This window comes from Balaenoptera borealis (genome assembly GCF_965194805.1).
Source record: "Balaenoptera borealis genome assembly, chromosome: 13".
NCBI classification, from domain to species: domain Eukaryota; kingdom Metazoa; phylum Chordata; class Mammalia; order Artiodactyla; family Balaenopteridae; genus Balaenoptera; species Balaenoptera borealis.
Genome location: NC_138870.1, coordinates 102,047,881 through 102,061,296, shown reverse-complemented (window position 1 = coordinate 102,061,296; position 13,416 = coordinate 102,047,881). Strand labels below are relative to the sequence as shown.

The window sequence follows — 13,416 nt, the reverse complement described above, 5'->3', positions numbered from 1 at the left end:
AGAGACCTTATAGAGTTGGTTTTGAATACCTTATTGATCTATCTAAACAGTTTTAAATAAGACGTTCATTTTACGTTCATGCTATCTTAGCCAGAGAAAATGGCTAATTATGGTCTAATTCATATAAAACATAATTTTGACAAGTTTAATTATCTGCTAGTGAAGGATAGCATATAAAGAATTTCCTCTCATGCTTCTTTAAGTGAGTTAGCAATGTTTAAATGCTCTTTATACAGCTGGATCAATACAAAGAACTTAAGGAACAAGTAAGAAAGAAAGTGGGTATAATGACCCAACAATTGAAAAAGCTGCAGTGGGAACAAAAGGCTGATGAAGACAGACTGGCATTTGAAAAGAGGAGGCATGGGGAAGCTCAGGTACCTTGGTTTGGGCAGTAATGATTTAGAATTATTTTTCATGAAATTTTATTCCCATTTTTATATTGGTTTTTCAGTATATAAATGGATTTACATCAGACATAAGGAATTAATTAAATTTTCTGGATTACCTGTTAGGCTGCTTAGTATTGTATCATTTAGGTGCTCTTTCATGGTCTAAGATATAAACAGACAGTATCTTCATACATATAGTCAGTAAGCATTTTATGTGTATAATGATAGGTGTGGGCAGATGATATTGTCTGTTCTTACATGTAGGTTAGTCCAGTGAGGTTAGGAGGAGGGTTGATAAAGGAAAAAAACAAGTATCATAATGTAGGTGAAAAGTCATTTGGAAACATTAAGGACATAGCCCAAGAGGAGCTTAATAGTCTACATGAGAGGTAACCATCAAGACAGCATTACAGTGTTCTGCCTTAGAGTAAGGCAGACCTGGCTTCCATCCAGTCTTGTCCTGTCACTGACCTGTGCTCGTATAAATAAATCATTTCACTTCTCTGAACTTTGATTTCTTAATTTGAACAATGAGGTTAGGTATGTCATTTTTTATGGCTGAGTAACATTCCACTGTATATATAATATACCACATCTTCTTTATCCATTCATCTATGGATGGACACTTAGGTTGCTTCCATATCTTGGCTATTGTAAAAAATACTGCAGTGAACATGGGAGTGCATATATCTTTTTTAATTATTGTGTTTGTTTTCTCTGCATAAGTATTCAGGAGTGGTATTGCTGGATCATGTGGTAGTTCAATTTTTAATATTGTGAGAAATCTCCATACGGTTTTCCATAGTGGCTGCACCAATTTACATTCCCACCAGCAGTAGGAGAGTTCACTTTTCTCCACATCCTTGCCAGCACTTGTTATTTGTCTTCTTTGTAATGGCCATTCTGACAGGGGTGAGGTGATATCTCATTGTGGTTTTGATTTGCATTTCCTGCTGATTAGTGATGTTGAGCATCTTTTCATGTGCCTGCTGGCTGTCTACATGTCTTCCTTGGAAAAACGTCTATTCAGGTACCCTGCCCATTTTTTAATTAGGTCTTTCTTTTTTTATAAATTTATTTTATTTTATTTATTTTTGGCTGCGTTGGGTCTTTGCTGGGTGCAGGCTTTCTCTAGCTGCAGCGAGCAGAGGCTACTCTTCATTGTGGTGCACGGGCTTCTCATTGCAGTGGCTTCTCGTTGCGGAGCACGGGCTCTAGGTGTGCGGGCTTCAGTAGTTGTGGCACGTGGGCTCAGTAGTTGTAGCTCGTGGGCTCTAGAGTGCAGGCTCAGTAGTTATGGCACATGGGCTTAGTTGCTCCACAGCACATGGGATCTTCCTGGACCAGGGAGCGAACCTGTGTCCCCTGCATTGGCAGGCAGATTCTTAACCACTGTGCCACCAGGGAAGTCCAGGTCTTTTTTTTTTTTAATAAATTTATTTATTTATTTATCTATTTATGGCTGTGTTGGGTCTTCGTTTCTGTGCAAGGGCTTTCTCTAGTCGTGGCAAGCGGGGGCCACTCTTCATCGCGGTGCATGGGCCTCTCATTATCGCGGCCTCTCTTGTTGCGGAGCACAGGCTCCAGACGTGCAGGCTCAGTAGTTGTGGCTCACGGGCCTAGCCGCTCCACGGCATGTGGGATCCTCCCGGACCGGGGCACGAACCCGTCTCCCCTGCATTGGCAGGCGGATTCCCAACCGCTGCGCCACCAGGGAAGCCCCAGGTCTTTTTTTTATGTGGAGTTGTATGAGTTCTTTCTATGTTTTGGATGTTAACCCCTTATCATATATATTGTTCGCAAACATCTCCCATTCAAAGCTGCTACCTCAGTTTAGGTCACTATAAACTTCCCTCTTAGAACTGCTTTTGCTGCATTCCATAGATTTTGGATCATTGTATTTTCATTTGTCTTGGTGTTTCTGTTAATTTTTTCTTTGATTTCTTCATCAATCCATTGGTTGTTTAGTAGTAATTGTTTAGTCTCCACATATTTGTGTTTTGGGCAGGTTTTTCCTTGTAGTTGATTTCTAGTCTCTGTTGTGGTCAGAAAAGATTCTTGATATGATTTTAGTTTTCTTAAATGTATTGCAACTTGCTTTGTGGCCTAGCATGCAATCTATCCTGGGGAATGTTCTAAGTGCACTTGAAAAGAATGTTTATTTTGCTGTTTGGGGATGAAATGTCATATATATATCTATTAATTTCATCTGATCTAATGTGCTGTTTAAGGCCAGTGTTTCCTTATTGATTTTCTGTCTGGATGAATTGTCCATTGATGTAACTGGAGTGTTGAAGTCTCCTCCTGTTTTTATGTATCTGTCAATTTCTCCCTCTATTTCTCTGTTAATATTTGCTTTATGTATTTAGGTGCGCCTATGTTGGGTGCATATATACTTAAAATTGTTATCTCTTCTTGTTGGTTTGATCCCTTTATCATTATATAATAATGCCCATCTTTGTTTTAAAGACTGTTTTGTCTGATATAAGTATTGCCACTTCAGCTTTCTGTTTCCATTTGCATGGAGTACCTTATTCCATCCCCTCACTTTCAGTCTGTGTGTGTCTCTAGATCTGAAGTGAGTCTCCTGTAGGCAGCATAAACATATTTTTAAAATTCATTCAGTAACTCCATGTCTTTTGATTGAAGCATTTAGTCCATTTACATTTAAAGTAATTATTGATAGGTATGTACTCATTGCCATTTTGTTCATTGTTTTTGGGTCGCTCTGTAATTATTTTTTGTTCCTTTCATCTTTTGTCCTCTTCCCTTGTGATTTCGTGACTATTTTTAGTGTTATATTTGGATTCCTTTCCCCTTTTTTTGTGTGTATCTGTCATAGGCTTTTGGTTTGTGGTTACCATGAGGTTCATACATAATATATGAACATGTTATGTTATATGTAACATGTAATATATATGATTCATATATACATATGATTATTTTAAGTTGATATCTTAAGTTCCATTGCATTCTAACAACCTCACATTTTTACTCCCTCTTTAAGTTTAATGTTCTTTTGTTTTTGGTTTTTTTTTTAAATAAATAAATTTATTTATTTATTTATGGCTGCGTCAGGTCTTCTTCGTTGCTGCGTGCGGGCTTTCTCTAGTTGCGGTGAGCGGGGGCTGCTCTTCATTGCTGTGCACAGGCTTCTGACTGCGGTGGCTTCTCTTGTTGCAGAGCACAGGCTCTAGGCACGTGGGCTTTAGTAGTTGTGGCTCGTGGACTGTAGAGCACAGGCTCAGTAGTTGTGGCGCACAGGCTCAGTAGTTGTGGCGCACAGGCTTAGTTGCTCTGTGGCATGTGGGATCTTCCCAGACCAGGGCTCGAACCTGTGTCCCCTGCATTGGCAGGCAGATTCTTAACCACTGCACCACCAGAGAAGTCCCCTAGTGAACTTTTTATTTCAGTTATTGTATTCTTAATCTGTTTGGTTCTTTTTTCTATTTGCTAACTCTTTGTTGAAATTCTCATTGTGTTTGCCCATTCTTCTGCCTATTTTGGTGAGCATCTTTATGATCATTACCTTGGAGCATCTTTATGGAGTGGATTGCTCCTCTTCATTTCCTTTAGTTCTTTTTCTGAGGTTTTGTCTTTTTATAAAAAAAAATATTTATTTATTTATTTGGTTGTGCTGGGTCTTAGTTGCTGCTTGCAGTTTCCTTAGTTGCGGCTTGCCAGCTCCTTAGTTGCAGCACATGGGCTCCTTCGTTGCAGCACATGGGCTCCTTAGTTGTAGCTTGAGGGCTCCTTAGTTGCAGCTCGCCGGTTCCTTAGTTGCGGCATATGAGCTCCTTAGTTGTGGCACGTGGGCTTCTTTGTTGCAGCAGGCAGTCTCCTTAGTTGCGGCAGGCAAGCTCCTTAGTTACGGCATGCAAACTCTTAGTTGCAGCATGCGTGTGGGATCTAGTTTCCTGACCAGGGATCGAACCTGGGCCCCCTGCATTGGGAGCACGGAGTCTTAACTGTTGCGCCACCAGGGAAGTCCTCTGAGGTTTTGTCTTAATCCTTTATTTGGAACATATTCCCCTGTCCTCTCATTTTACCTGATTCTCTGTGTGTATTTCTATGTTTTAGGTAGATTGTTTTTGCTTCCTAATCTTAAAGAAGTAGCCTTACGTAGGAGATGTCCTATGGGGCCCAGCAGCACACTCCCCTCTGGTGCCCCCTGTGTGGGCTGCATGCACCCTTCTGTTGGCAGGGAGGTAACTACTTGGGCATGCTGGTAGGTGGGGCAGGCCCCTGGCCCTGTTGGCTGCAAGGCCCTACTTTGTGCAGTGGTTGCGGCTGGTGGAGGGTGAGATAGGCTTCCATGTGGTTGGCTGTGTGGCCTAAAGGACGCAGAGCTGCTACTGGCCCACTAATAGGTGAGGCCAGGTCCTGCATGGCTGGCTGCACAGCCTGGGAGTGCCCAGGGCTGCTGCTGACCGCTGGTGGGTGGGACCCGGACTCCACATGACCAGTGTAGGCTTGCTGATGGGTGGTTTTAGGCTAGAGGGAGGCTTCCAAAACAGTGCTTACCAGCACTGGTGTCATCATAATAGAATGAGCTCAATGAGCTCCCCCAAATGGCTGCCACCAGCATCTGTGTCCCCAGGAAGAATCCCAGTTGCCTCCTGCCTCTCCAGGAGGTTCTCCAAGATCTCCTGGATCTGACCCAGGCTGCTTTCAATCTACTGCCTCTGTGCTGGGACTTAGAGCATATGAGATTTTGCATGCACCCTTTAAGAGTAGAGTCTCTGTTTCCCACAGTCCTCTGGCTCTCTGGTATGTAAACCCTGCTCATTTTCAAAGCCAGATGTTCTGGGGGCTCACCTTCCTGGTGCAGAACCCCCAGGCTGGGGAGCCCGATGTGGGGCTCTGACCCCTTGCTCTTTGGGGAGAACCTCTACGATCATCATATTTTTTCTGTTAATGAGTCCCCAACCCGGGGGTATTGGTCCTGACTGTACCATGTCTCTGCCCTGCTCACCTGTCCCGTGGTTCCTTCTTTATATCTTTTTTTGTGGCAAATCTTTTCTGATAGTCTTCAGGTTTTTCTCATAGTTACTCTATAAGTAGTTGTAATTTTGGTATGCTCATGGAAGGAGGCGAATTCAGGGTTTTCCTACTCCTCCACCTTGGCCATACCCTCTGTATTCTTATAGCTTTAAATACCATCTGTTGATGACTCCCAAGTTTGTATTTCTAGCTCACAACCTCATATATCCAGCTGCTTCCTCATCATCTTCATTCTGGGTGTTGAATAGATATCTTACGTCCCAAACTGAACTTCTGCTCACACCCAAATGCACCCCAAACATAGTCTTTCCAGTCTCTGATGATGACAAATCAGTCTTACTCGTTGATGAGGTCAAAAATCTTGGGAGTCCATCTTTGACTCTTTTAGGAAATTGTGTTGGCTCCACCTTCAAAGTATACCAAAAATCTTACCACTTCTCTCCATTTCTGTTGCTACCACCATGGTCCAAGCCACCATCTTTTTGTTTTTTGTTTAGATCAGTGTAGTAGCCTGAAAAGTTTTCTGTCTTGTGTCTCCTTCATAATAGTCTCAGCACAGCAGCCAAAGTGATGCTTTTAATATCTAAATCAGATCATGAAACTTGCTCTTTTTGAAGTCCTCTAGTGACTTCCCCTTGCACATAAAGTTTAAGTCAAAGTCCTTGAGTGCCCTGCATAGACTTACCTGATCTGCTTGCCCCTTCCACCCCAATTTACCTCTCAAACCTCCTGCTTTTCTATTCTCCCTCTTGTTCTCTGTGGTCTAGCTGTAATGGCCTCCTGGAACGTATCAGACATGTTTCTGCCTTAGGGCCTTTGCACTGGCTATTCCTCTGCTTGGAACATGCTTTCCCTACATTTCTTAGTTTTTAACACTCTCATGTCCTGTAAGTCTTTGCTCAAATGTTGCGTTCTCAATGAGGCCTGCTACCCTGACCAGCCTATTTAAAACGGTAGTCCCCGGTGCACTTCTGCTCCCCTTACCGTAGCTCTGTTTTTCCCAGTGCTTATCTCCTGACATACTGTTTAATTTGCATATTGTTTGTCTACTGTCCCTCTCTAGAATGTAAACTGCACGAGAGCAGGGATGTTTGTTTTGTTCACTGGTACATCTCAAGCACCTAGAATAGTTCCTGATCTAGAGCAGATAATAAGTATTTGTTGGATTAATGAATTTTACAAATGAAGGAATCAAGGCACGAGATAGTTAACTTGACTGAACTAGTAAGTGGAGGAACTGGGATTTGATTCTAAACACTTTGTCTCCAGAATGAACCTTCTTAATCCTACACTGTATGCCTCTCATTGTAGTCTCTTTGTGAGTTGGCAGATGAAAATACAAACAAATATGAAGGGTAGTATATGATAATATACTAATATATATATTGATAATCATATGAGTAGAAGAAAGGACATTTTGTGGAAGGAGAAAAATGTAGTAACATATCAGTAATTACTTTTAAAACACTGGTATAATTTGTATCACATTATAAAATTATACACTGATTTCTGCAAATACACTGATTTCTCATTGCACATTTTTGCCTCTGTGCATGCTAATTTTGGAAAAACCTACTCATCATTACATGTTCAATTCAGTAGTTACCCACACCACAAAGTCTTCCCTGGTTTGCCTTTTCTCCCCACCCCACCAAAAAAAAAACCTGAAAAATAGTTTCTTCCTCATCTAATCACCCATTGTTCTTAATCTGTTTCTGTCTAAGGGCTTTTATCAGATTGGAGGAAAAGTACAGTTAATGATATAGCTCTACTAGGCTGGAAGCTTTTTAAAGGCAGGATTCGTAATAGTGTCCTATTGTAAGTCCCATGTACTTGGTAGATGTCGGTAAGTGTTGATTGAATCTCTCTTGTCTTTTGAATAGAAAAACACTGACAGAAGAAATAACATATCAGGGTGGAAAGAGATGAAAAAATCTGTACCCATACTTGTTTTCCCACAGGACTGGTGGTTCCCAGGTGGAAAGGGCTATAACTTTCCACAGATCCAAGATCACTAAGGGCTGGGCAGGGGTTGGTTCTTCTAGACAACTAGCATGATCAGCTGGCATCTTGAATCCAGAATGCCTGGTGTCAAGGCAGTCTGATTATCCCCCATGACGTGTCCAATGGAGCATCCAGGCCCTGACACAAGCCCTGGGACTGGCCAGGGTAAAGGCAGAGGCAGGTGTTTCCAGTTGACTAAACTTGGTCCTTAATGTTAGCTAATCTTGTTCCTGTCTCTTTGAATGGAATTCTTTTTTTTTTTTTTTGATTTTATTTATTTATTTTTGGCTGCATTGGGTCTTCATTGCTGCACGCAGGCTTTCTCTAGTTGTGGTGAGTCGGGGCAACTCTTCGTTGCAGTGCACGGGCTTCTTATTGCGGTGGCTTCTCTTGTTGTGGAGCACGGGCTCTAGGCATGCGGGCTCAGTAGTTGTGGCACACGGGCTTAGTTGCTGCACGGCATGTGGGATATTCCCAGACCAGGGCTTGAACCCGTGTCCCCTGCATTGGCAGGCGGATTCTTAACCACTGGACCACCAGGGAAGCCTGAATGGAATTCTTAAGTGAGATAACAGAATTTCAATATGGGGACTCTAATTTCAAAATGTGGGAGTCCTTGGGGCTTCCCTAGTGGCACAGTGGTTAAGAATCCGCCTGCCAATGCAGGGGACATGGGTTCGAGCCCTGGTCTGGGAAGATCCCACATGCTGCGGAGCCTGTGCGCCACAACTACTGAAGCCCACGTGCCACAACTACTGAGCCTGTGCTCTAGAGCCGCAAGCCACAACTACTGAGCCCACGTGCCACAACTACTGAAGCCCGTGCGCCTATAGCCCGTGCTCCGCAACAAGAAAAGCCACTGCAATGAGAAGGCTGCGCACCACAACAAAGAGTAGCCCCTGCTCACCACAGCTAGAGAAAGCCCGCGTGCAGCAACTAAGACCCAAAGCAGCCAAAAATAAATAAATAAATTTATTTAAAAAAAAATAATGTGGGAGTCTCTGGAGAAAAGGAATTGTATCTTAATCATTTTTTTAGCTGTTGGCACCTAGCATAGTAGATGTTTGTTCAGTGAATTTCTGTGATAAATGAGTAAAATGAGATCATTAACTTCATGGTATATTTTATCCTTTACCACTTGAAAACTGGTATTTCTTCTCTTTTTTGCTGTTGTGTACTGAAAAAGAATTGTGTTTTTTACTTTTGTACACTCCTGGTTTTAGATCACTTAGTGATGAAGTAAGACAGATTAATCTTGCTATAATGCACAGGATGAATTAGACAGGGAGAATGTTAAAGATAAGCGAATTGGAGACGACCACAATCCTTGGACTTAGTGATAAGGTGAATGGAGCAAGACTTGTGAAGTTCCACAAGCCTATAGTTGCCTCATAGATTCCTATACAATTATAGTACTGAGCCACTCTATTGGAATTACTTATTTGTCTGTTTCTCTCACCAAACCTTAGTCCTTGAGAGCAGGGACTCTGTCTTGTTCATTATTATAGCCGTAGTTCCTAGCACATGGTAGCCAGTGAATAAATATTTATTGAATGAGTTAGTTTGAGAGAGAGGTAAGAACTGTATATAGATATTTGAAAATAATCCCCCTGGGGTTTGAAGTTACCAAAGTAAACTTGCTGGAGATCAGATATCTCCAGCCAGGACATAAATGATGGAGCCAGGATTTGAACCCTGAGTCTTGAAACCTCAAAGCTCTGTACCATATTGCCTTTTCAAAATTAAAATTTGCTCTTATAAGAATTTTCATATGGTTATATATATTTCAAATTTAGAACAATGTATGCTGTTATAGTAAGTTCTGGGCATACAGTGAAAAGTAAACAATTTTGTTTGGATTTGCTGTAATTGATTTCAGATTTCATTTCCTATTTTAGGAAAATCTAAAACACATAAAAGAACAAATAGAAGATCATAAAAAGCGAATAGAGAAGTTGGAGGAGTATATAAAAACATGCATGTAAGTATAGTAAAAAAATATTCCTTGCAGCTTTCTTGTATCTCAGGGGTCTCGATGTTTGTGGTATAGTCATCAGATGAATGCTTCCACTGTATCATAATGTTCTTAGTCCTCCATTGTTTTTTTATTTCATTGTAGATAATTAAAAATTATCCTTGACCACTAAGGTTTAAGTTTTGAAAATATAAATGTTTAACAGTGGTGAAACTTAAAACTCTCTTTTGGTATCGATATTTTATAATAAAAGTATGTCATGAAAGCTAGCACCACCTAAGTATTCTACCACGAAGAATTTCTTTTTAATTGGCATTTACTTACCATTAAGCTTATGATGATTGCTCTGGTTATAGTGACCTATCCTTTCTTTTTCAGAATCCAGAAATATGTATCTTTTGAATCAAGAAAGAATGATTAAAATATCTTTTGCCCATGTTTGGTGCTAGGTTTATTATATTGTATTTTTCATCGTTTAAAATTGATAGAGCATTATTCCATTCCCCTGCAATGCCAGACTAGAGTGTACTGTATCTTGTAATTCCTAAATTTTGGTTTTTCTTTTTGCTGTATAATGTATTATTGTTACTGTTGTGTAGGAATTGCTTGAAAGAGAAAAAACAGCAAGAGGAAACCCTAGTGGATGAAATTGAAAAAACAAAATCAAGAATGTCTGAAGTTAATGAAGAGTTGAATCTTATTAGAAGTGAACTGCAGAATGCTGGAATTGATACCCATGAGGGAAAACGTCAGCAAAAGAGAGCAGAGGTTCTGGAACACCTTAAAAGACTTTACCCAGATTCTGTGGTAATTGAAATAAAAAGGCTAATCTTTCTTATTTGGGATTAACAATTTGCCATTAATAGGAAGTAATATTATTTCAGAAATCTATAGGTTTTGTGCTTTATTATTTATATTTAAAACAATAGTAAATAACTGAGGTAAAATGTAAATAACTCCCAGTGATGTTTATAGATAAGTAATTATTGGGGAGAAACATTGACATGAACACATTACCCAGAAAGTCCAGGTATGGCCATCATCCCCAAAGGACACAGGTGCATGAAGTAGTCTGTTGCCCATAGACACATGGCCTCAAACCTCATTTTCTTCATGATTTCAGGTTTTTTAAAATATTTTTTTCAGTAGACATTGTTGGCATACTTTTGAAACGGTGAATTTTTATTCTCCAAATGTGACTGCCATCCAGTATTACTAGTGTATTTCATTAGCCCCAGTACAGCAATATCTAGTAACCTGTTGCTTGGGGGGTCAGCCTCACAGAATTGTTTCCTTTGGAATTGGGGTCTGACATCTCACTCTCTTGTCACTGACACCAGTGTACCCTGTGTTAACCGCTTGCACTCTTTGGAAACATCTGTCCACTGGCCTCCATGATACTACACTCTGTTGGTTTTCCTCCTGTCTCTCTGGCCTCCCATCTTCGTTTCCTTTACAGCATCCTTTTTGCCTTTCTGACTCTTAAGTGTTAGTCTTAACTTCTAGACAATGATGGAGGAATAAGGCTGGGTCACAGAATTCTTCCCCTGATACCAAGGAAAATGACAAAAACTAGTGAAAAACTAGTTCAACAGCCAAAAGAGGAAAGGGGCTCATACATCATGCTATAACCTTCAGAAAATGGTAATAGTCCAGAACTTCTTAAAAAAGATTGAAGTATAGCATTGCTTTTTCTTAATTCTGCAGAAGGCAAACTGATAAATCGATTCATTCCTGAGAATTCTCACTTAGTATCCCTTAATCTAGAAAGAAGCAAACTCATATGTTTGTTTCCTTTAGAGTAAAAATCTATCACTAAAATAGAATCAGAGAACATGGACCTCTGCTTCTCTTAGATGGAAGTGAAGGCTCTAGGGCTCCTTGTTAAATTGAGAAGCCAAATCAAAACCCTCTCTCCAAAAATGGGATTTGTTATCTTCCCCCAAGGAGAGAAACCTTGGTATGGGATATTAATTAAAAACTGAGAAGAAAGAACAAAACTCAGGTATTCAAATAAAGCACATGCACAGCCTTAGCATACCTCTCTTACCCCTGCCGTCCAAGCCCTTAGATGATGGGAAATAGATCAGAAAATACTTAGAATAAAAAAAAAAAAAAAAGAAAATACTTAGAATATAGAACAGAAAATACTTGGTCCATCATCTGTTGCTCAGAGGAGATAACCATCTCAATTTTAGGTGAGACAATCAAAAAAAGTTATCCGTCACAGAAAATAAAAGGTTTGCCCAGAGCTGCCCACATTAAGTATAGGGAAGGTGAAGAGAATCGATATAGCAGCTATAGGTACATATAATAATAGAAAGAATAATTTAAAAGGCTTTTAGAAGTCAAAGAGCCTTGTGGAAGAAGGTTACAGAACAGAATCCCCCGTAAGTGTTCTGTGCTGTGGACAATTTAATAAGAGCTTGAATTCATAAAATCAGATTCAAATATGAGCTAAAACAGAATAAAATAAAAAGAAAAATGTAGAGCTAAGGAAACAAATCAAGAACAAATGTTACTGAACTAATAATGAATTGCAAATAACAAGGAATGGATTACATAGCTGAAAATCAAATTACTGACCTAGAAGTAAGGCTTGAGCTAATCATAGGTAAATTGAGAAGAACAAAGACCAAGGTAATAAATATTAAAGACGATGATCTATCTTGAAGAAATTGGTATTTCTGAAGTAGAACCTAACATTGAAGAAAGAGTCTAAAGATGTAAAATTGAATCTGCAGACATTCTAGGGAGCATTGGTACAGGACGGTTGGCACTGTGACATTTAATAGACTTTTTGAACTTCAGTCTGATTCTTGACCAGTCTTCAGATCCCCAAAAACACTTCTCCACGGGAAGCCTTCCATGGCTTCTCAGGTCAACCTCGTCCCTGTTACATATTCTCAGAGCTCTCTGTGCTTAATCACAGTGTCTGTTATAACTCTACTTTGTACATGCATGTAATGATTGATTATTTATATCTTCCTTCCCTACTAGTCTGAAAGCTCTGTGAGGTCAGAGAGGATGTGTTTTATTCAGGCATGTTTACCCAGTGTGTGGCCCAGTGCCTGCATATAGTAGGTGCCTCAACAGTTTCTTATTTAATAAATAAGGGAATGAATGAATACTATTTAATTGCTAGCTTTGTAAAATATTTTAATACCTTGGTATGACTAATCCCTCCTTATTACTCTTTTGTTGAATGAAGTGTGACACACCTAAATGGATATTTCATAATGAAATTTATTTCCATTTGAATGAGACTGTTAAATTATCATGTTTATAATTTTAGAAAATTAGTTTTTGGTCTATGCTGCTTTGTTACATTAGAAAACAATGAATTATATGTTCCTCATTAATGTATTTGTTTTTCTCTCCTTTTTTGAAACCTGTTAAGTTTGGAAGACTGCTTGACCTGTGTCATCCTATTCATAAGAAATACCAGCTGGCTGTTACTAAACTTTTTGGTCGGTACTTGGTTGCCATTGTTGTAGCCTCTGAAAAGGTAGCAAAAGATTGTATTCGATTTCTGAAGGAGGAGAGAGCTGAACCTGAGACATTCCTTGCTTTAGATTACCTTGATGTAAGAAATTTATAATCCTTAGTATTTAGTAGTGATAAAATTCTGTCTTTTAAAGTGTGTCTTTATTGCCTGAGACTATGGTAGTGATTGAAAAAATCGTAAGTTGGATGCCAGTTAGTCATTCATTCAAATGGCTGGTGTTAATGTATTGGCAGGCAAAGAATAGTATCAAGTGGGTGCTATCTTTCTTGCCTTCATATCATTTCTTCCTAATCTAGTTTTGCCATAATTTACCCTGATGATTTCAAGGACATTGCTCTAGCAGTGCACCACTCTGCCTACTAGCCAGCAGTTTATTTTGTCCTATAGCAAAGTATAGGAGATGGATAAGACATATGTTCTGTCAGTGAAATGCCAACCCAGAGTCTCAGTTGTAAATATATGGTCTAGTAAATATACGTGTCAGCTCTTGGTGTGGAGCAAGCCAAATTTTGAGCCTTGAGGTATGTATTGAA

The 13,416-nt window shown here is 39.8% G+C and overlaps 1 protein-coding gene and 1 long non-coding RNA gene across 2 annotated transcripts in view; both read left to right on the top strand.

Annotated features, from left to right (window-relative positions):
* Positions 1 to 13,416, top strand: part of LOC309608668 — a 314,353-nt gene that overhangs the window by 119,701 nt on the left and 181,236 nt on the right. The gene's annotated exons all lie outside the window — the stretch shown is intronic.
* Positions 1 to 13,416, top strand: part of SMC1B (structural maintenance of chromosomes 1B) — a gene marked incomplete at its 5' end in the record, with an annotated part of 91,181 nt that overhangs the window by 28,422 nt on the left and 49,343 nt on the right. Inside the window, 4 exons of the mRNA XM_082348963.1 lie at positions 237 to 377; positions 9,299 to 9,381; positions 9,975 to 10,182; positions 12,776 to 12,961. Coding sequence (XP_082205089.1) covers positions 237 to 377; positions 9,299 to 9,381; positions 9,975 to 10,182; positions 12,776 to 12,961 — 618 coding nt within the window. The remainder of the gene's footprint in view (positions 1 to 236; positions 378 to 9,298; positions 9,382 to 9,974; positions 10,183 to 12,775; positions 12,962 to 13,416) is intronic.